Below are 24,270 nucleotides of genomic sequence, written 5' to 3'. Positions count from 1 at the left end.
GAGAGAGAGAGATAGATTAATACTTTAGAATAATATTCATGGGTAAGCTACCAGAATCTAAATCGAAAATACATGTATCCTAATATGGGCAAGTGGGTGGGTGCCAAGGACATTCGTAAAAACTGAACCTTTACTTGGATGATCACTCGCAAAACAAGGAAGGGCCTCGGTTCGAGAATTGTTGGTACATCACTTTATTGATACTTCATGCAATAAAGGAACAGAGACAAAATGAATGACAAAGACATACAAAGAAAAGGAGAACATGTTAAGAAATTGTTTTTAACAGTGAGTGATTTCAAGTTGGGTGTTGGTGTTTAGAGCAGTCAACAGCTCTCAAATCGAGCTAAAAATTTGCTGATGAAATTCAGAGGCTGATACCGATATCAATTTTGATAGCTTAACACTAGCACAGAACTGGAAATCAACATTGACTTAATCCCTAGGGGCTAGTGGTAGTGAATAGGACATTTGCACATAAAATATTAACACCAGCTACAAAGGTTGATTTCAGCAGACAATTTTGCACAATCGATAACACTTGCTATTGGAAATTGACGATATTCAGAGGTCAAAGCCTCAAAAAGACACCAGCTGATTTGAATTCCGGTGTTTAGGGATGGTGTTAAGTGTTAACCATCCCTAAACACCCAACTTGAAATAACTCACTTTTGAAAATTTGAGGCCCTTTCATAGACAAGGAGGAAAAGAAGGAGAGGACAGGACAAAAAATGGAAAGGTTGCTTCAAAATTACTCTTCCATAAAGGAAACACACAGACAAAATTACATTTTTCTTCAACCGGATGCACCTTTAATTAATACACGTCGGCGCAAAATATGAAACATGAGAATATACAAATACACAAAAGATACATGTACATGGAATTTACATTATAATAACATCTATGGGATAATCATAATTACAGCTTTCACAATCACTGGATCATGGAATAAAATTTCAATTCTAAGCTATGCTATAAATGTAAATTATCTGCTGTAAACATCCAAGGCTCTGGGCATGATTGATAGAATAAACTGTACCTGAATTGACTGAGGCATAGCACACCTTTCGTTTTTTAATTTGTTTTGGTTTTCACTGGAAAGCAAGGACATGTGGCCTTTGGGCCATTCTAACCTTGGTAAGCTAAAGATTGAGAGGAGAAAGTATTGTGTTTCAAAATTGGCACACAGCAAATGTCCACGTCCAGAGTCGAGACTTACTGCTCGCTTCCACGACTTACAACTGCATTTGGAAGGGCGGGATGTAAAGATTTCAAACTCTACTTGCGTCACACCCTCTGCACGTTAATACGCTACACTTCTCTGAAAAAAAGTAGGGTGTAAGCCCGATGTTTAATATCACTGCATACACAATTGATAATCTACATACAGATTTTTGGTGTACACTGCAGAGCCCTTTGAAGATTAAACATACTGTATAAAAAGAAGAAAAAGTGCCATTTCTAGATCAATGCTAGGAGTACTTACTGATGACAATGATTATCATGTAAATATTTCAGCTCACAGCTAAGAGAGCAAGGGCTAGCAGATAAGCCTAAGAAACTCATGTGAACTACAGCTTTGGGTCTTATACTAGAGACTAGGTAATTGTGAATCAATGCCTTACCAAAGGGTACAAGCATCATCAACTTGTGTGGAAATTTCATATTAAAATTTGATCCATAAAAAAAACAATTGAAGCTTACATCGATGGTTAATACAAATACATCAACTACATGTATTACAATCTATTTAAAAAATGATGTAAGAAAATTCTATGTCATCTACATCTAAAACTACACAGCCGCATCGTAAAGGCTTCCTACAAACATCTCTAGATCTATTTTTGGATCAATACATGTACTGGCTTCATATATTCATGACACATTACACACCAAATACATCTAGAACATACATATATACTGTATGTACAATATACACAATGATGATCATAAATGCATGATCATGATGCTAGTTCCTTTGCAGAGAAAACGAGGGCTACATTTGATCCATAAAAATACAGTATAAGTATTAAAAGTGGTATGAAAGACGTCCTTTCTGAATTGAAATGTTTCCCTTCGAACCATAGCTTTTCATGAGCACTAGAGGGATCGTATTCCATGTTTGAAGATCTCTGATTGGTCATTAACCCCTCGAGTCTCAGAAACACAGATACCGAGTACAAAGTCAATAGCTTCGGGGCTTTTCGGTCTCAGAAGGTTTAAAAATAAGGCAAAGAAAAAACAGAGGCCAAATTGTCTGATTTACCCATTAGACAAGTCTCAACGTGTATGTGTATGTCAATAAAATATGCATGTCACTAAATTAAACACTCTTGTCATCAATATTGATGTGTGGAGTAAATATGTATCGATACATTCATCTGAAATACAATTTAACTACACCCCACTAACCAAAATCTGCACAAAAGGTACACATCGTATATGTAACAGCCTCCTCAAAGTATAAACGATTTTGGACTACTTAAAATGCATAGGTTAATATAAAATAAACATTGAAATGAGAGGTATGCTTATTAAAGAGAGTAGTAAAGAAAACATCACATGATATGGTCTATTTCATAAAATTAATCTACATCACAATCAGAATATCAAATAAATAAGAAATTACAAGAACAACAAATTTCAAGAGAGATCAATACTAAACCGAATTTAGCAACACCTCATTAAGCACACAGATCGAAATTGGTTTGGTTTTTATTCCAAAGTAATATAAATTGAGTGGTATTTCTCGACTTGATACAAATTATTGGCTATTTTCCACAAACCCATGATAATCTTCGGATAGAGACAGACATCCTGTACACAAATATACGACGTGACATCTGTCCATCAGGAATTGATCTTCTTATAAAGATTTGAACATGAGAGACACGTTTCTGACATAAAAATATACACTAGACTAGAGTAAGAAAAGAGTTCACATAGCCACTAAATTTCTCACAATACTAACACATGAACAGTGAATATACGTCCAAAACAAAAACAAATTGAAATTAATGATGAAATCTTGATCAAATGAGGGGACACATCAGAACATTCTCTATTGGGAGCCAGATGGGACTTCACTCATATAGTTTAGCATATAATTAATACCTTCATGGACTTGGAAATATCATAATGGTCTAATACATGTACTGATCGTGGTAAAGGTCAATTGAAATTTTGAATACCGGTAGGGTAATTTAGAAATGGGTTGTCCTTAAACAGTGCACTCTATTTTGTACCACTGACAGGTGACTAGTATCCTGCTTATACGCATAAGTTCTTAGTCTAGATTGATAAGTATGCCCTTTAGAAAAAATAGGCAAAAAGCCATTTCACTTGCTTGCCATAAACCTCTGACAAAATACATTTACATTGCTATGAGGTGAATAAAATAAGAAAATAAAGAGAGTGTTTCTATTTTTGGCAATCTAAATGAACTTCTATTGAAAACTAAACTGAACTAAATGATACCCTGTCACTTTACTTTTTTTTAGACACCAATCATTTACAGTTGGTATATTCCCTCTTTCTCTCAAAGAGCGACAAAATCAAAATCATAACCACATTATCTTTAACGGAGAGCCAACTTCAAAAGAAAGGTGCTTAGCCTCACATAAAAAAAAAGATGGTCAATTATTGACATAAAAAACCCTTCAAGGTATTAAAGATAGGTACCTCGAAATATTAGCAAGTTGGGAAATAAAGAACATGGACAGATAAAGTTTAAATTCTTTGGCAAGCTCCTCAACCGATCACTGGAAAGAAATACAATTCTACGGAACATCATTGCAACTTTTACGAGCCAATCCGTAACTTGGTCCACATCTTCGTCTATCTCAAATTTACCTCTTTGCTTGCTTTGGTAGACATGAAATTTGAATTTTGTGCATCACCCCTATCATAGAATTTAGGGTTTGTCAAGATCTTTGTGCTTAAAATTCAGAAAGAACAGGTTTGTCTGAATACATCTAATTGGAATTCTATTTCATTTGCATATTTTCACGTTTTTACTGAATGAAAGAGAAAAAAAACAATTTCAGTGTGAAAACTTTCATATCATCTTATATCATAAATACGAGGTACTCCATTTGATATGAAGTATGACAAAATCCCACTTCCAGCTGATAAAATAGTGAACGACAGGAAAGACTCCTAGCCTACATGTATATCACATCGGGCAGCTTTATGAGGATACGGTGATCAGAAATCATAACTCTTGATATTACCTATCAAAAAAATTCCACTACATCAATCAATAATGCTGACGATATAATTTTTGTTCTTTCGACTGCACAAAGGCATACTGAACACATGCAAGTTCAAGGAAGATGCCATACCAGTTATCCACAGAAAATATTACATCTCAAAGTACATTGAACTATAATAAAAATGTACAAAAATAGTAGCAGCAGACCATTAAAAAAAAAGGAACATCCTACATGCATCACAAGAGACTGTTTCTCAATATTATGTAAAACAGGGGAATAAGAGTACAAATACATGTGAAATGGATAAAATATGTTATATACAGAATTAGAAACCACCTGAAATTTAAGGGCTGTGAGTGGAGTAGATCATAGCTGGTTGAGAGATATAGTTGTGTCACCGGAAGTTGGTCCTGATTGGTCAGTTATTTTTTTGAGTCTCCACAGCATCATCCATGACCTTGCACATGTACATTTTTTGGGGTGAAAAATTTCACCTCCTTATTTTTTCTTTTTCAGAAAATTCCATGTTTCAATCCATTTTGTACTAGAAAAATCACTAATACATTATAACTGTATATCACAGAAACAATAGATTAGATGCCATGGTTCCAATACAGACCTATCGTGTTTGATAAGGTAGGAGTAGGTTTGTACATGTCCGGGAGGGAACTATTCGGAGCTCTAAATGTTGACCTTTCATCGGCACGCACATGTATGCGTGTCACAACTATGTCTCTCAGTGAGCTATGGTTTAGATGATTGCTAGAGCTCCTAATGTGTCTACCGTCCACTCATTGTTGTTGCTGCTGCTGCCACACTTGATCTCGATTGTCATCTTTACCGTGCTCCTGGGATTGAAGCCAGTGCCTACAAAGGAGAAAGAAAAAAAGGCAGTATATTATGAAGAACCGAGAGGAAGGATGACATTACAACTTGCTTATTCTTGCGCTTATACCGTACTCTAAATAAGATCACACTGTACATCTTCACTTTGTTTCTGCTTCATGTAGACAGTGTAAAACACGGCTCAATAAAGACGTGGGCTCGTATTTTGGGGGCAAGTAAATTGGCTTCAGTCTAATTCGCATCAAATACAAACATTTTACTTTAGCTAGCCAACTTTAAGCAAAAAGACCTACAGCTATAGTTACACCAGTCACTTTGTGCACTGAACATGTCACATTATCTTACAATGGCCTACTTAGAATGGGAACCACTGCCAGTCCTCGTAGAGGATCAAGACTTTACAAATATCTGGCTTACGTCTGCTAAATAGCTTTCTTAGACTCGAGGGATAACGGTAGGCAAAAAAAAAAATCAAAAAAATATCAAAGTTTGCTGAATATTTACCTCAGCCAGAAAATTAGGAAATTATAATATTAATTCTGGTTTGCCCAGGATAGCCCAGTTGATATAAATACTGTTCTCCCTGAGTGCAATGCAATCACATTATTACCCCCTCTGTAGCCGAGCTACCATGAAAGGGTGAAGTATTCAAGGAATTTCATCCTAAATGTAGATTATTATCTTGCAACAGGACATAAAGTAAGTGCTGCATCTTACAACATTCCCCCCTTTTGAGTAAGAAAATTGAGAAAAAAGGGTAAAAATAGGGAAGATAGAGAAAATAAGGGTTAACTCTGGCAAATTGGGATAAAATCGGGAAGAAAAAGAAAAAAAGTTGTGGAAATTTTTTTTTAAATCGGGAAACACATTTTAAATTGAGTAAATATCAGGCCTGCCACTTGACCACGTTAATTCTTGTGTTTCAGACTCAAATTTTGGACTTTTGATAAATGTCCCTGGACATTCTGCACTTCTCCAGAGAACGTCATGCCTTACCTTTGAGATATCTGTGCCTGTGAGAGCCTGGACTGCAGGGGGAAGGGAACCTAGGAGCCTGGTCAGCTCTCCAGTCGTACGGTCATCGCCCAACAGAACGATCTCGCTGGTCTTGGACAGTGGTGCAGAGATCTCAGCTGCAAGCTATGGTCAAGAAAATAATAAATGAAAATGATATTAATAATAATGTTAACATATATCCATCCCACAGGATGTTGCCTACAAAGTACAATCATTACTCTGGCTTTAGCCCAGCTGCCTCCAGACACTAAAAGTATTATAGGAATAAATTCCTACCAGGTACCCATTTACTACACCTTGGAAGAGAGTGGCAAATATATGCATGATTTATTGAATAAAGAACAGATTTATAATTTGTGTGTTTATTATAAGTGTTGGTTGTTAATTTGTAGACTAACAATGGTGCGCTTAGAAACAACAGTATTAAGCGCCTAATAAATGTTGTATATTATTATTATTATTATTATAGATTCATATCTTAGGTCCATGGCTCTGTCACTCTTTCCTCAACGGGCATGCAGGTTCTTGAATATGTATCATTGTTGATCATCGCTAAAAATATACTCTTACCCTTCCTCTTCCCACACTATCATGCATGCACGCTCACATACCCCTAAAACACCTTAGTATAAACATGCAGCGTATGGTTGGAGCCACAAGGGCATTAGCTCAAATACATGTCATTTTATGGTTTATTCCTTCTGGCTCCGAAGAGACAATATTTTACAGTCAGACCTAAACAAAAAAAGAAGTTGTATTACCTTTTGCGACCGACCCAAAATCTTGAAATGTACTGTCGGCTTTTAATTTTTTTTTTTTTTTTACCGTTTTTTTTAAGAAAAGAAATATTAAAGCATTCAAAACTGAGAAATATCAGCCCAAAGAGGGAGAAAAAAAAAGAAGAACAAAATTATGACAGACCAACCCATGAAGGGCAATACATCTTCTTATTTTGTTAGGCCTCATTTAAATGACGGGGTTTATTCAGTCATGCGACAACTCCATATTAAGCAAGAAGGTCACAGCATAGAAATGCACATGTGGGACTGAAAAAGGCAAAGGACAGTATACCTTAGGCAGGGCCTCAAGCACCAAGCTCATCATGGCAGCGTCTCCATACTGCTTGTAGGCTGCAGCCTTCATCCTCATCATCTCTGCCTCGGCCTTGCCGATGGCTTCGATGGCCGAAGCTTCAGCTCCTCCGACGTTCCTGATCTTCTCGGCCTCGCCCTTGGCAGCTAGCACCGTCTTCATCCTGTCAAAAGTAAAAAGAAGATGGAGTTCAGGGGCCTGCTTCACAAAACTTGTTATCTATAAACAACTGCTAAATTTCTATGACAAATTTGCTTTCAGCCAATCAGATGCCATGATTTCAGTAGCTTATAACAGTAGCTTGTAACTTGTTATTGATATCAAGTTTTATGAAACAGGGCCCTGGTAAAGATGAAATCTCGTGAGCTTTCTAATTCTTCAATTTTTTTTATTCCCAATGATACCATACTAAAGTTAGCCCTGCTCTAGCGACCAACTGTATAGAAAGGCCACCTATCTATGAAGACCACATATTTTGTTCCCCTTGAAAATTGTTTCTATTTGAAACATTGAAGGAACATGTACATAAACACTACCTGCCGACAAAGACCACTCTTCTTGTAGCCATTGAGCGGTCTTTAAATACAGGTTTCACAGCTTTCACACTAATAATAATAATGCATTCCTGTATAGCTTATCATATTATTATTTAGGCTTGAGTCGGTACGGTCGATCACACCGGGACCCGACCGTTGCCGTCGGGTCCCGGTTTCGTTTTTTGAGCACCGACGCTCCGAAAAAAATAACGAAATATGTAAGAAATTGCAGTTTTGCACACCACTAAAATCAATCCACCTTAAAACTTAAGTATTTAATTGTTACCAATCATATTCTAGCTCATCCTGAATCAATCCGAACTGCTGATATAAATATATGGGTTGCAAGGCAGTTCACCCCATGGGGTTGTTGTTGCCAGCTGCTAGCTAGCTACTGTACTGGCCGGGTCTCTCGGCAGGATTAATAAATCAGGTTGAAAGAAACAATAATGTTTGAATAATAAAACGGCTTTCTAAAAAGTACTTCTTTAACATACCGATCGAATAATTTTTAAAGGACAAAATAAATATTTTTTCTTTGATTTTGAACACCGCATGCTTCTTTTAAAAGCTGAAAATTACTTGGTAATCACAAGAAGTTTCGATACGGATAGCTGTTGCAAGGCAAGTTCAGACTAGTCTTGGAAAAATGCGCAGTGTTTCCTCGTTAGCTGTAATGCGTGCCAGAACGAACCCAAACAAAGACGTGATCGTAACGAGAAAAAAATCATTAAAAACTACGAGAGCACAATTGGAAAGACAACTACTCAAAATTATCGTAATTAGATACATAAGTTGGAGGAAGAAAACAATAGTTGTCCAAGGAAAGCCACATAAATAGTGATATTTAAGGAGTTACTATAGGTACAATCATTATCGGAAGGGCCTGCTGCAATATCCGAATTACACGTGTTTAAATTGAACACGAGGCTATACGAGGCAAATAACGCCCTCTACGGTAAAAAGCAGTATAACAAAGGATTCGAGTATGTGCAGCAGGCCCCTTGCGATAAAAATGTACCCAGTTACTCCTCGATTATCACAATTTCTGTGGCATTTCTTGGGCGATTATTGAATTCATTGTCCAAGTTATCTATCTGATTATGGTAATTTTGAGCAGTAGTTGTCTTTCCAATTGTGCTCTCGTAGTTTTTAATGATTTTTTTCTCATTATGATCACGTCTTTGTTTGGGTTCGTTCTGGCACGCATTACAGCTAATTACGAGGAGCACTGCGCATTTTTCCGATACTAGTCTGAACTTGCCTTGCAACAGCTATCCGTATCGAAACTCTTGATTACCAAGTAATTTTCAGCTTTCAAAAAAAAGCATGCGATGTTTAAAATAAGAGATAAATATTTATTTTGTCTTTAAAATATTATATGATCGGTATATTGTACAGAAGAAATTTTTAGAAAGCCGTTTTATTATTCTAACTTTCATATTTTTTTACCAGATTTATTCAACCTGCATGAATCAAAATGGCGGCTCGAATGTTGTCTTTTTATTTCTGCCCCAGTTTTTTTTACTTTTAGAGGCACGCAAATGGCACTAAACATCGCCAATCATGGATGAAAATAATGTCAAATGGAAGAATATACCGATCTGAGCCGAGGTATGCATGTGTTGATTTATTTAATTGATAAAAAAGGTCACTTTTAAGGGACATACTGATGATATGCGCTTTTTATAGAGGCAAGTGGCAAATCCTGCGAGCTGATTTCGGGACACCGGGTCCCGATCGGTACAAGGCCGTCGGGACCCGGTTTATGAAAATCCCGACATGACTCAGGCCTATTATTATTATTATTATTTATTCGTCAAAACAAAGTGTATACAGAGGATTACATAGAAGAACAAATCATACAAAACAAAGGATGAAAATCATCGTGATTCCCATGAGCATTTACAAGTTGCCAGGAATGGGGCAGGCAAACTAAATCCGTAAATGCTTCCATAAGACTTTGAAAATTGCTCTTGAAAAGCTCTTTGACATAGTTGAAAACTTTGGACCTAAATCTGATACCACAAGTTTATGTAGTCCCGTGCACCCCTGTCTGTGTCCAGTGCTTTTCATTTTTTGCTATTTTTAAGCAAGATTTAATCTAATTGATCAGATTTACCACCTCATCCATCATTTTTCATAGTTCCAGGACAATTTCTATCACAATAAATTTATAAAATTATGCCGACAAAACATCAATATATTTCATGATCATACCTCTGACCATCGGCAAGCGTCTCAACTTTGTATGACTCGGCCTCAGCAGGCCTCTTGATGGTGGAAATCAGTTCCCTCTCTTTCCTCTCGATCTCCTTGGCCTCAACGTCGATCTGCTTGCGACGTTCAACGACCTCGATCTGAACCTCCTCACTCCTGATCTTCTGCTTTTCCTTGGCTCCTTGGAGAGAGTAGGCCAACTCTGATTGAGCTTTCTGTAATGTCAGAAGGAGATTGGAAGTGGTTGGAGCAATGTATTTTTTGTTGATTGAGATATTTAACGTCTATTGACGTATGCTTCTTTCCGCTCACTAGAAATATCTTCAAATGTATTGGTTTTTATTTCAATCAGATCATTTTTTCAATTTACCAGACCATTTTTGGAGCTTTTGAGAGCTAAATCACTCACTGCACCTGTTTTTGTTGTTGAAATTTTCTTTAAAAACTGTGAAACGACAGTTAGTTTGTAAGAGCGCTATAGAAATGACTTTATTGTATTGTATTGTATTGTATTGTACATCCCATAACTACATGTACATGTATTCAAAAGAATTAAATACCTTTATTTCAGACAGCTTTCCCAAATTTGTTACATAAATTATAAGTGAAATAGTGCTTTTAATAAAGTTTGCGAAAGCATCGGTGCAACATGTTAAAAGATTCTCTGTACAAAAACAAACAAAAATCATTTGCGGAGGTGTCTTGGTGGAATGCGAGGCTAACTTGATTGAATAGGTAAGTTGCCGTATGTGTGAACTGACCTTTGTATTGACCTCTGCTTCATAGCCAGCCTTGAGCATTTCATACTGACGTTGTGAATCAGCAACCTTGGTATCTGCATCAAACTTGATATCCATCATCGACTTCTCACATTCTGCTTCCTGTAATGGACAGAGAGACAAAAAGGAAATTCATGAAAACACAATTATACAAAAAGGAAAAGGAGTGGGAGAAAGGGAGAATGACAGAAAAAAGGATACATAGAAATACTAGTCAAGAAAACACATTGAGAAGGAGATGCAGAACCAGAGGGATGGACACAAAAGAAAACAGCAGATAAGGAGAGGAGTAGAGAGAGTAGAGAGAGAGAGAGAACGAGAGAAGATGGAGGGAAAGAGAGAGAGAGAGAGAGAGAGGGGGAGAAGAGAGAGAGAGAGAGAGAGAGAGAGAGAGAGAGAGCAAGAGAAGAGAGAGATAAAAATTACAGAGAACTGAAATAAGGCAAAGGCATATTTGGAGACGCAGTCGCATTTGTCCCCCTCTCTGCCCTTCCCCTTCTCTTTATCTAAGATTACCACTCAAAATGATCTTGAAATACATGTAGTCATGTATTGCGATAATAAATCTAAAAGTTCTATAATTCCATGTATGTTGATTGACTCTGTGTCCTATGGCCACCTTAAAGACTGACATAGTTTTTATTTGCATCTTAGTAATTTCTTATTCTGAAATGCTTTTTGACCACTAAGGACCTACTCGTCAGTGTGTTTGCTGTGTGTGTGTGTGTGTGTGTGTGTGCGTAGGTAAACGCCATCAACCGCGGACCACTCCATAGAAAACTACCTCTAACCGCGGACGTACCTGCAATGGGGGACCGTCCACGGTTGCGATACCGGTTTTGCCGTATCAAATTTACGACGTAGGGGGCGTTTGAATATTACATGTAGATGTCACAGCGTGTAGGCAATATCGAGTGGATCAGTCCTATGTGTATCGCGAAATGTCACAGCGCCCCCTTCGATGACTGCGCGGGAAAGGCGCGCTACCTGCTATCATCCCTAGCAGGTACGTCCGCGGTTTAATGTAGTTTTCTATGGAGTGGTCCGCGGTTGCAGGCAATTACCCATGCACACACACACAAGTACTAAACTTGGTCCACGTTTGACGCCATAAACGTGTATGTGTGTGTGTGTGCTCTCATCTCAGCATTCTTGTGGGGTATTATGTGCGCTTCACATAGCCCTTGTGAGACATTTTTACTTTGTGGGGTATTTTTTCAGAGTAAAGTCTTTCAAATGACTGTATATTCGGTGTCCTATGCCCTGCGGGGCATTAGAAGTGGTACCCCATAAATGACTTTTTGTGAGCGTGTGCTAAAACTTGCACACTTTTTTATGGTAACATCGTAAGCACACCGCCGGGTTGTTATCGCCAGGTTGTACATACCCCACTAGTAGGGGACCACAAGGTATATCTGGAACGCAAAGAAATACCCCACAATCAGGTGCCCCACAAAGGCCCTGATGTGAGAATGTGTGTGTGTGTGTGTGTGTGTTTGTGTGAGAGAGTAATTGTATGTTCTATATTCTGTAGCTTAGTATTTTCATCCATTGTATAATCATACGTAACATTCTTTTTACTGTAAATGTATGTATTTTGTTGACTATAGGGCCCCGCTCACAAGCTTAGCTTCTAAAGGGGTCCTAAAACCATTCAGTTTATGATGTAATCAAGTTAGAATATGTTGATTGATGTACTATTACCAGTCTCTTTTTTATGTAACAGATTATATCATGCTTTGTGTGGTTTTGAATAAAATGAACTGAACTGAACTGAACCTACTTAGCCAAAATTTGATTTGATTTGTTGCATTACATGTATGTCTACTATGGTGAATGCATGCCATGTACGGATACCAAGATTGAAGATTAAAGTTCATGCCTCAAATTGTTGTTGACATATTGCAATAACGAGGCTAAAAACCTGAGCTAAATGGAAATTGACTTGTCTTCCTATGGTGATGTATATTAGCATCAAGTTAGACATTCATACCTCAAATGGTTCTTGAGATATTGTCAAAAAAAGGAAGCGTGATACTTTATTACAGTTCTCATGTGTGCAGAAGGGATCAACCACTGAATCATAACAACATGCTCAGTTCCTAGCTGTAACTACATGTACATAAGCTCCCAGGGAAGCAGGATTTATGGATTATCTGATGTTATGAATAACAATGAGTCAAGCACCTAGAATCCCTTATAATCTGCCAACTTGTCTGTGTGTGTGACTGTTCATAGAGATCTCCGGAAGCACACATAATGCTGTGTACTGGTGTAATTCAACCAATGAAATTGACATCATGTCTATACACAGGCAACTGGTGGATCATGTACATGTAGTAAAACGTAACTATTCTAAAGCAATTTAGTTTTACTTTATTAATGGAAGCATAAGTTTATTAGTACTGGTAGCAGTGAATTGTAATATTCCTTTTCATTAAATAACATCTTTTAGAGTAACATATTTCTGTCCGAAACTGATTCCATATCTTCACAGATAGTATACATGTAGGAACAAAGACAAGAATAGTAAAATTTCAAACTATCAAAATTATAACAAAAATTTCAAAAGAAGACATCTAAAGAATAAATAAATCAAAATGTTGACAATAATTGAGGAGCAAAAACATTTTTTTTCTTCATTAAGGTTCATATTTTGTAAAACCGATTTCTTTGATTCAAGAAGAATTTCAATTTCTACTTAAAGCCAGTCTGTACTAGTTTGGCCAGGGGGATTAGATCTCCCTGCAAGGTCACCAACAGGTGATTATCTCATCAAATCAGCTCTCAAAAAAGGGGATCATGGGTACCAACAGGCACCGATTAGGCATTGTTTGCTATATAGAGGGCACAAGTAGCTATAAGTAGTGCAGTGGGACTTCAATGATTGTATGTGCATATGCAATTTCTCCTGTACATACCCTGATACCGGCATCTCTCTCTGCCTCGGCCACACCGATATCAGCATCCCTCTTGACCGCAGCGGTCTGCGTCTTACCCAAAGAGTCCAGGTACTCCACATTATCAAAGACATCCTTGATGGTGAAACTGACAATCTCTAGACCCATACGACCGACGTCCGGTGATGCTACCTCCCTGACCAGCTGGGCGAATTGATCCCTGTCCCGATAGATCTCTTCTACCGTCAGAGTACCTGGAGAGATAAGGCAGTGACAAAATCAAATTTTGGTTAACTGGAGCGCTTCTGAGATTTCCTCTAGGGTAACTTAAAAGACCGGTAGTGGTAAAATTGTGGTTCAAGGGTTTTGGGTGCCAAATATCCATTCAATATTGTTTAAATATTGCCCTCAGAGGTTTAGATGGTAATGATTCAACCTAAATTTGCAAAAAAACAGAAAAATATGCCCAAATGTTCAATGTTAAAGTGCATTCGCGACATCTATCCAGGCCGGATCGATATGATAATTTACCAATATATCAATTAGTAGGCGGTTTCCCGGCAAAATTTGTATCATCACGTATTAGTCAAAACATATTCTTTCACACGAGTGGTAATAAGAGCTTCCATTTCATTTTTTTACCTATACCTTTAAACGATCTAAAATAAACATATACCCCTGGTATATACATAAAGTAAAGAGAATATTTCCATGCTTCCAAAAGCTGAAACCGCTTTCTGCTCCCAAATGAGACACCACCTCCCCAATGAGCTGTGCGAACTGATCCCTGTTTCGATACATCTCTTATACGCGGAGAGTTTCCAGAGAATAAGACACAATTTGTATTAACTGGAAATCTTTTGAGATTTCGCTAAAAACGTTTTTTTTGCTTTTGTTTCGACCGGCATTTAAAGAATAAAAACACTTCAGCGTTGGGTTTTTTAATTCTTTTTTAAAATTCTTTTCATGGGTTGTAGCCAAGGAACTTTAAAAGAAAAAAAGAATGTGAGAAAAAAACGATGTTAAATACCCCTATACATGTACATGCACATGCACATGAAACAAATTGAAAATACAATTGCATTAACCACCTACCAAGAATTGCACGAAGATGACCTTCTAATGTCTGCAGGACCACGGTCTCAATCTCAGAGATACTCCTACCGATGAACTGTTCACAAGCCTGGGCCAGTAGACCTTCTTCCGTCATGACCTTGACCTGTGCCACACCGGTCACTGTCAACGGCACACCTTTAGACGTCTCTACACTCTCACAGCGAGGATTCAAGGTCATCACTTCTAATGACAATCTGCGTGCATAGGGAAGAATAGGTGATAGACATTAACATTGTGTAATTTATACAAAGTATATACAACTCACACTATCCTTATCAGAATAATGACATGTAGAACTCAGTCAAATGTGATTATCGGTATTTACTATTTTACTGATACTGTCTAATGTAGTTATTTCGAATGAACTCTGTGATAGCTTGGTGCCTAAGACGCTTCCGGCCAAAATGCGATAAAGCACGACTAGGAACTCTGGCACGTACACGTACAATGATGCTGAGTTTAAGACTATCATTCAATTAACATGGTAGCATTCGGAACAATATGGCTCAATTCTAACCCTGATTCTGATTCTAATGTGTTTAACAGAGAATTACACATGTTTGAATTAACAAGCTTTTGGTTCCTCAACTTCCTGTACAGGATCAGGCCTACATGTACCTTTTTATCAGACTACATACATACAAAGGAGATTAAGTTTGTCACATACAAGTACGTGTACACTTGTTAACTTCGTTTCTCTCCCTCTCTCCACTTTCTTTTACACTCTCCCATAGAGCAACGAATATTATCCTTAGTAGTCACTAAGTCAGTTTGTCATGCGTGATGTACGTGGATACAGCCCTACGTCATACATGTATGCAGACAATAATCTGAACTGATTGGATCCATAAACATTAAACCAACTAAAAATATAATAAACTTTACGAGACTGCAACTCTACAAAATTACTGTTCAAGAACCCTTTGCTTTGACAAACAATACTATACATGTAGATATCCATAATATCTCATAGAAATAATGATATTTCATGAGCTACGTATGGACTCGATATCGAGTTCACAGTCTTGCAGTAGACTGTAGATGGTGCGCAGTAGAGATGTCAAATATCACACAAATTAAGGCCTGCAAATTTTTCCCCTCTGCTGCAGGATATACGTAAATATATGTAGTATGAACGATGTTTTGAAATAAAAGTACTGTTTTACTCTTGTAGTTTACTTGATACGTGTATCTTTTTAAAAAAAAATTTTATTATTTTTTTTTTATTTGATACGTGTATCTTTGGGTGGCTGGATGCATTTTCTTGCACATGTACATGTAATGGGCTTAAAGTCAAGAACCTATTAAAGCTACAGAGCATATAAATGTATAATGTTTATTAAATTATTACAGTGTTTTTACCATACATCTAAAAAAAGGAATGCATTATTGAGCAGAGTAACTTTGTAGACCTGTCCTTATGAATAGACTCACCTCTGTACATCTGTAACAAGGCACCAAGCCCAGGCCCAGCCTCCCATCACATACTTCTTCTCTGATGCTCCACAACATCCACCTGAGGAAAGATCATGGATAAAATACAAAACATCATTAAAATATGTGTTACATGTAGTATGAAAACTGAAACATTATTTTTAAAACAATTTTTTTTTATCTTCAAGCTCTAATTTCACTGATTATTCATTTTTATTGTTGATAAAATAGTGTTGTGGTCAAACATTTTACTGTACGGTATCCGAACGTTCATGGCACTATCTGTTTTCAATTTGACGGTTTTGTTTTCCCGTTTTTTTCTTTTTTTTTTTAGATTTATTTTTTGGAAAATCAAAAGAAATCACATTATTAACAAATAATGTACATAATTAGAAACAAAATCACTGAACAAAAACGGAGACTTTACTGTAGGGCATGCCTTGGAATAATGACTGGGATTACTTTATTTATGAAGCTAATAAATCAAGTTTGCCGACATTATAGTCATCATAAGTCACGCCGACTGTTGAATTGCAGAGCAACAAAAACAATCAATTGCAAGATTGTAGATTGAGCAGTTGACTCGCAAAACTAAGTTCTCAGTCTTGAAATACATGCACAATACTTCACTGATGCCATTTAAATCCTAAATCCTGACCTCTGCAATATCGCGACTGTTAGCTATAAACATGAATACACGTGCGTACTAGATTCATTAGCTTTATAAACAAAGTGAAACCCAGTCATTGTTCCAAAGCATGCCTGACAGTAAAGTCTCCGCTTTTGTTCAGTGATTTTGTTTCTAATTATGTAAAGTATTTGTAAATATTGTGATTTCTTTTAATTTTCCGATACAAACACAAATTTGTATCAAATTATTTTAAATCGTTTAACCCAAAACCATCCGTTTTTAACATACCGGGGTACTAACTTTTTTTGTATAAAGTTTGAATGCCTTGACTAGTCAACTATAAGAAAAAAAAGTGTTTAAAGATCAAACAGTCATTTTGCAGACCCATGAGAATGACAACAATTTTCATGTAGGTCTTTCTCTAGATATTTTACCTTCCCAAGCATACATGTACATATCAACCCAAATAATATCATATAATTCTTTGATAAATTAATATTAAAAATTTGAGTCATAAAACATTGTGTTTTTGTGATTTTCTGAACTAGAAATAAAATCAGGGTTATATGTATGTTATTCTCTAACTTGCAAATTTTGATTCGTTAAAATTTCGTCAACTTTTGTAAATTTTTAGATATATATCAACACATTTGTTCATGCAAATTTGATGTTTGTATTATTTGTGCTAAAAGTAGGCCTACCACTCTCTCTGAGATTTTAATTTTTTCAAACAGTTTGAGTGACATTGCATTATTAAGCTTCATACATGTAATCTTCTTTAATTGCTAAAATATAAAATCTGATGGTTGTGAAGAAGACTATATATTTTAGCCGATGATATCGAAATCATGAATTTGTCGCTTTTCATGGTTTCATGGAATGGATTTCCCCCATTCTGACGTCTCCAAAGGTTGCGGATAAAGATATGACTGTCATGGAGTTGATTCCATGAAACGACCCCGTGGAAAATCTCATATATTTGGTTGAATTCTTGACCTATTTCAATGTGCTTTTTATGAGAAGGGAGAGTTCACTAGCGAACTCCGTAGCCAATATGCAATGTTCACTGGGAATCGGGCGAGGGAAGGGGCGATTACAAATGCAATTTAGGTGCTGTTTACCTCCCTCTTCACACAGGAGTATGGCCATGTGTGCCACTTAAGGATAGGTAAAATCAATTTAATTTTTCATATTATTACCTAGATCTAGTCCCTATTACTAAAATTAAAAAAAAGTGGCTCAAATAAATGAATATTTTGCATGTTAATTTGTTATTTGTTTTTTCTTGATCTATTCAGCTCACTGAGCTCAGCAGCAACAAAACAGTTTTTAAATGACTAATCATGATTCATGACAATATCATCATTGAACTGAACCCTGTCACATAATTTAGACAAACCCAGAACATGCATTTGATTTATGAAAAAAACACTGCATCCCAATCACACTTCAATTTCAAAGGCACAACCACAGCACAGAGGGCAAAAGTGGGCGCTGCCCGCGCCCGCACGTATCGCTCGGCTGCAGGGATAGGGCTGGTCTCCGCGTACATGTATACACACAATAGTCAATACAATGCGATTAGCCCAACAGCATCAAAACCCACTCACAAACATTATTCAACAATCATGATTAAATAACAATTCCAAAGCAAAAAAGCGAGCTTCCTTACCTGAAACAACAAGTGCTTCATTCGGGCCAACTGTATGGCAGCTCCCCATGATGAAAAGATTCGCGTTAAAATGTGGAAGTGAATAATTACAGTCTGTTTTATTGTGTGATTCCAATTTTCCACACACCTTCCACCAGATACCAAGCTAAGATGGCCGAGTGCCAGTAAATAATAGGATGGTCACGTGATCAATATTACATACGCTCCCAATTTAGCATCGATAGGAAATTACGCAATCTTTCTTTCATCGCCTTTGCTTTCTATTTCAGTGACGTGCCTGGCTGATTTTTCAGTACATGCGTATTCATGACGTTTATGTTATATTAAATAAGAACATTATAGATCATTTGCACCAGCACGTGGAGTGGAGAGTAGCAGTGGAGAACGAAGAGGACCAAACGTACCTGGATTTATTTTTGGTAACGGAGTGAAACTTGATACGGTGAATGATCAATGACGTCACTAATAGGCTGGGCAGCTCGTGTTTACGTTTGTGTGAAGGATCTAGGAGAGAACAGCTTTCACTGGACCAATTACCACAGAAATCGCGTCTTATGTCAGCCAGGGGCGTCCCTAGAGGGGAGGGGGTGCACCGAGAGTCAAAATTTCTCTCGGCAAATGCGCCACCTCTGCATACCGCAAAAAGGGAAGGAGAAAACTAAGGAAAGGGGAATGATCGGACCGGGGGTGGGGGGGGGGGGGGGGGGGGGGGGGGGGGGGCTAAAAGAGAGGAAGATAATTAAGAGAAAGGAAAAGAAAGGGAAAGGAAAATAGGAACTAGGGGGGGGGGATTATGAAGAAAACTGGAAAGAAGAGAAAAAGAAGCCCTCTCACCCCTTCCTCTTTCTCTCCCACTTTTTTTCCGACAGGAGTGTGGCGCATATTAGGCGGCAGAAATTTTGAGTGGAACTATATAGAGAAGATCGAGGGATATTTGAGAGAGACTATAATGGATGCAGAGGAAAGAATTAATAAGAAGGACGATAACGAGATAAGGAAAGAGAAAGAAAAGCCGGGACCATGGCATAAGAAAATACTATGACGCTGCATGCATAAACAAGGACGAGTAAGCAAAATCTTTCTGAAAAGTTTCGCTCCACAGCACCGTATACCGGGCCCGGGGGGGGGGGGGGGCGGTGGGTCTGCTGCCCCCCGACCCAAAAAAAAGTTCCACGCCAAGAGCAATAAATAAAATCGAGAAGAAAGATAATGAAAGCAGATATGAAAGAAAGGAAGAAAAAAAAATTAAAGAAAACTTAACGTTTCAACTTTCAAGCTGTTTTGTTGTTGTAAGAACTCCTTTGATTCTATCAAGAACGTCAGACAATAATTTTGATACAAGTCATTTTGTAGGACATTAGGCCCTGATCCAGGGACAGATCCAGCCGGCGCGGCAAGGGAGGGGGCCAAATAGGGGGCCCAATTCGTAAGCAAATATTTAGTGGCGATTAAACGTTGGGGGGGGGGGGGGGGTAAGTAACACTAATCTTGTGTAACTTCCGAATTCGTGAGATAACATTTTGCGCCGAATCAGCCAGTCGGCGAATAAGTGGGGGAGGGGGAGGGGGAGGGGGCACTATTTTAGTGAGCACTATTAAAACAAAATCAACACCTACCCCCCCCCCATTACGCCAGGGGAGGGGGCTCGTCTCATTCTTTTTTATTTAAAAAGTTAAACCTATTTTTGGCCAGGGGAGGGGGCTCGTCTCAATCTTTTTTATTTAAAAAAGTTAAATTTACCTATTTTTTGGCCAGGGGAGGTGGCCCGGCCTCCCCCTACATCCGCTACTGATATAACCATGCAAAACTAATTGTATATGAGGCTCTTGTCAAGTTTGGTACTTTTGGGTCTAATGCGCTCTTTATAAAGTTAGTCTAAGAAATAAAAAGTATTTTATGATTATTATATACACTGTGAAATAAGGTGAAATAGTTCTATTTACCCCAATTATGGAATGATTTTGACAATGATTTATTCCGAATAGATCTAGATTAATAGTATAAAATTCTCAGATTTTATTAAATGATTATTTGCAAGTGTTTGTTTCGCGTGACTGCTAAAGCATTGTGTAACACTATACTAGGGGACCTGTGACGTCATTATAACATCGTTATTTTAGGTCCTGATCCAGGGACGGATCCAGCCGGCGCGGCACGGGAGGGGGCCAAATAGGGCCCAATTCGTTAGCAAATGTTTAGTGGCGATTAAACGTTGGGGCGGGGGGGGGGGGGGGGGGGGGTAAGGAGCACTAATTTTGTGTAACTTCCAAATTCGTGAGATAACATTTAGCGCCGAATCAGCCAGCCGGCGAGTAAGTGGGGGAGGGGGAGGCACTATTTTAGTAAGCACTATTAAAACAAAATCAACACCTACCCCCCCCCCCCCATAACGCCAGGGGAGGGGGCTCGTCTCAATCTTTTTTATTTAAAAAAGTTAAATTTACCTGTTCTTTTTGGCCAGGGGAGGGGGCCCGGCCTCCCCCTACATCCGCTACTGATATAACCATGCAAAACTAATTGTATATGAGGCTCTTGTCAAGTTTGGTACTTTGGGTCTAATGCGCTCTTTATAAAGTTAGTCTAAGAAATAAAAAGTATTTTATGATTATTATATACACTGTGAAATAAGGTGAAATAATTCTTTTTACCCCAATTTATAGAATGATTTTGACAATGATTTATTCCTAATAGATCTAGATTAATAGTATAACATTCTCAGATTTTATTGAATGATAATTTGCGAGTGTTTGTTTTGCGTGACTGCTAAAGCATTGTGTAACACTATACTAGGGGACCTGTGACGTCATTATAACATCGTTATTTTAGGTCCTGATCCAGGGACGGATCCAGCCGGCGCGGCACGGGAGGGGGCCAAATAGGGCCCAATTCGTTAGCAAATGTTTAGTGGCGATTAAACGTTGGGGCGGGGGGGGGGGGGGGTAAGGAGCACTAATTTTGTGTAACTTCCAAATTCGTGAGATAACATTTAGCGCCGAATCAGCCAGCCGGCGAGTAAGTGGGGGAGGGGGAGGCACTATTTTAGTAAGCACTATTAAAACAAAATCAACACCTACCCCCCCCCCCCCCATAACGCCAGGGGAGGGGGCTCGTCTCAATCTTTTTTATTTAAAAAAGTTAAATTTACCTGTTCTTTTTGGCCAGGGGAGGGGGCCCGGCCTCCCCTACATCCGCTACTGATATAACCATGCAAAACTAATTGTATATGAGGCTCTTGTCAAGTTTGGTACTTTTGGGTCTAATGCGCTCTTTATAAAGTTAGTCTAAGAAATAAAAAGTATTTTATGATTATTATATACACTGTGAAATAAGGTGAAATAATTCTTTTTACCCCAACTTATAGAATGATTTTGACAATGATTTATTCCTAATAGATCTAGATTAATAGTATAACATTCTCAGATTTTATTGAATGATAATTTGCGAGTGTTTGTTTTGCGTGACTGCTAAAGCATTGTGTATCACTATGCTTATCAACTATAGGGGAACTGTGACATCATTAAAAAACATCGTTATTTTTCTGGCGAATCTCTCGTTGTATTTTTATAAATCACCCGATATGTAGTTGACCTAAAACTTGTACGATGGCCATCTATTAGTTACCAGTTTCTAGTGAAAGATAATTAGTTGACATAATTATTTGTAATTTTCTTTGAATGTCCACTTTGAGAAAAGCCCCTCAGTCTAGCTCTCTCTGAAAAGTCTTTTGTCAAGTAGAATTATTTATATGTTATAATCACATGTTTGTTAGCATAATACCTGTTTTAACAGTCTTTTTTTAATTTTGTAACTCTCACAATTTCTTATAAACAATATGTCGATCACTTATTATTAATAGGCCTACATATGTTTAGAAGTATAGGCTTATTCTAAACAGAACTGGAGATGGCTCCAAGATAATCGGAACTTGATGATCCGTGTGCATGAGCCATAGCAATAAAGAACAATGACAAGACAAATAATTAGAGGGTTCAGAGAGGAATGATGGGCAGGAACTGAAAGTGATTAGTAGAGAAATAGAGAGAGAGAGAGGGCGCACGACAGAGAGAAAGAGAGAGAGAGAGTTAGAGAGAGAGGAAGAGAGAGAAAGAGAGAGAAAGAGGGAGAGAGAGAGAGAGAGAGAGAGAGAGAGAGAGACTAGGAAGTGAAAAAAAGGGGTTGGGGGGTTGGAGGGCTGAAGTAGGAAGGAGTTACATTGGGTTGCACATATATTATTTGAAGCGGATATAATCATGCATTGATTATGATATACGTAAGAATTCAGTACATTATAGGTAGTGAAAAAAATTTATGAAGCAGTATATAAGTTGGAGAGCTTCACTGCTGCTTTAAATGCAAACTCTAAGTAGCTTGATCCAAAGGCAGGGAATTCCATGCCAATAAATATTGAATTGGAGTAAGCGGGCACCATCAGGGAGAATCATTGGACTCCGATACTTGAAAAATTCGCCGGAGTAGGGTGCACTGAGGGGCCGGCTATGACGGGCGGAACGTGCCATAAAGATGATACAATCATACATCGGCGTCACCCAGTGGCGGATCTGGGAGGGGGGGGGGGGGGGGGGGGCCTTGAGAAAAAAATCATGTAAAAACACGTGATTTTTACCTTTTTTTTTTGGGGGGGGGTGCAAATTTTAAAATTTTCGAGGACCAAAAACAAAATATAAAAAAAATGTGCTCACTACCCCCCCCCCCCCCCCCCCCCCAACTGAGCGAATTTTCGGCCGGCGCAATTTTCAAAATTTCGGGAGAAAAAAAAAAAAAGTTGGGCCCCCTCCCCTAATAAATCCTAGATCCGCGCCTGGCGTCACCCCCCCCCCCCTAATATGCCCGACCGTCGGGTCTCTTGCTCATACTATCAACTGTCCCGTTTCTGAGAGCCTGGAGCGTGAGCTGTGAATAGTGGAAGCGTTACTTAGTCCACACAAAATATGAGAGATAACAACTGGTTGTAGACATATGACTTGTAAATATAAATAATATAGAAAGAAGTGTAGAAATATGTCTATATATTAAAATAAAAAGGCACAGTTTGTATTTTATAGACCCTTTTTCGATCTGGAAAGTAAGTTTCATGTGAGATAAAAGCCAATTATTTACCCTCACTAGCCCCCCCCCCCCCCCCCGCCCTCCGCCCTCCTATGTACAGAACGAATAGGGCCTGCAGTTGGCCTGTGCAGTTGTATCACTGGTACTATATGTTGGGAGGATGGGAGGGGTGCACTGGTAATATCCATCATCAACTGTTCGAGATATGTTGCATCCCTTTTTGCATCACCGTATAGAACGTTCGCGGTGCTTGGTAACTTGCCAGACAGCTGGGCATCCAAAGAATGCAAGACGGAATGCCATTCCCAAACAAATCCAACAGTCTGCGTTTCATCATTGTCCGTCGATTTAGATGTCAATTCCATTTCAAGTTTCATTTCTTGATATCATCAAACATTTTGACACTTCAACGGAGATTTAACATTCTGACAATTTTCTTAAAGTTATAGAAACATTGTGCGGATGATGCTTTTCAAATGCATTCCCGAAAAAGAACTTTTCTTTGACCTATTTTAATAATGATAGTATAGCAGATATCGTAAGTGGCTCGCGCACCAAGAAATGTTGATTAGTCTATTTCAATGATAAGTTATTAAATATGAATTATCTGTCTAAATTATTTACATTATGATTATGATAGAATATTTATATCCAAATTATATTTCGTACCAAAAGCAAGTTATAATTATTTAATTTACAACACATATCGTAAAGATATTGAGTTCTTTCTAAAACCCCTCATT

General features: G+C 38.0%; 1 protein-coding gene across 1 annotated transcript; it reads right to left on the bottom strand.

Annotated features, from left to right (window-relative positions):
• Positions 1–784: 784 nt before the first annotated feature.
• LOC586881 (flotillin) lies at positions 785–18,661 on the bottom strand. The gene is made up of 9 exons (XM_786641.5): positions 18,461–18,661; positions 16,158–16,239; positions 14,703–14,917; positions 13,629–13,861; positions 10,690–10,809; positions 9,929–10,143; positions 7,152–7,335; positions 6,060–6,203; positions 785–5,084 (listed from the first exon to the last, which is right to left on the bottom strand). The coding sequence occupies exons 1-9, from the start codon at positions 18,507–18,509 to the stop codon at positions 5,055–5,057; spliced, it is 1,272 nt and encodes a 423-aa protein (XP_791734.3). The 5' UTR covers positions 18,510–18,661; the 3' UTR covers positions 785–5,054.
• Positions 18,662–24,270: the final 5,609 nt, after the last annotated feature.

The sequence above is a fragment of the Strongylocentrotus purpuratus genome, unplaced genomic scaffold (assembly GCF_000002235.5).
Source record: "Strongylocentrotus purpuratus isolate Spur 01 unplaced genomic scaffold, Spur_5.0 spur5_scaffold_2, whole genome shotgun sequence".
Lineage (NCBI taxonomy): Eukaryota > Metazoa > Echinodermata > Echinoidea > Camarodonta > Strongylocentrotidae > Strongylocentrotus > Strongylocentrotus purpuratus.
This window is presented reverse-complemented; position numbering and strand designations above follow the sequence as displayed.

What these genes read in the sequence shown, in the direction of transcription:
- LOC586881 (XM_786641.5), bottom strand. Translation starts at nt 18,509, where the DNA reads ATGGGGAGCTGCCATACAGTTGGCCCGAATGAAGCACTTGTTGTTTCA. An exon ending in TGAAGCACTTGTTGTTTCAG is followed by an intron (nt 16,240 to 18,460) that starts GTAAGGAAGCTC and finishes ATCTTTCCTCAG; the next exon opens with GTGGATGTTGTGGAGCATCA. An exon ending in CAGGCACAGATATCTCAAAG is followed by an intron (nt 5,085 to 6,059) that starts GTAAGGCATGAC and finishes TCTCCTTTGTAG; the next exon opens with GCACTGGCTTCAATCCCAGG.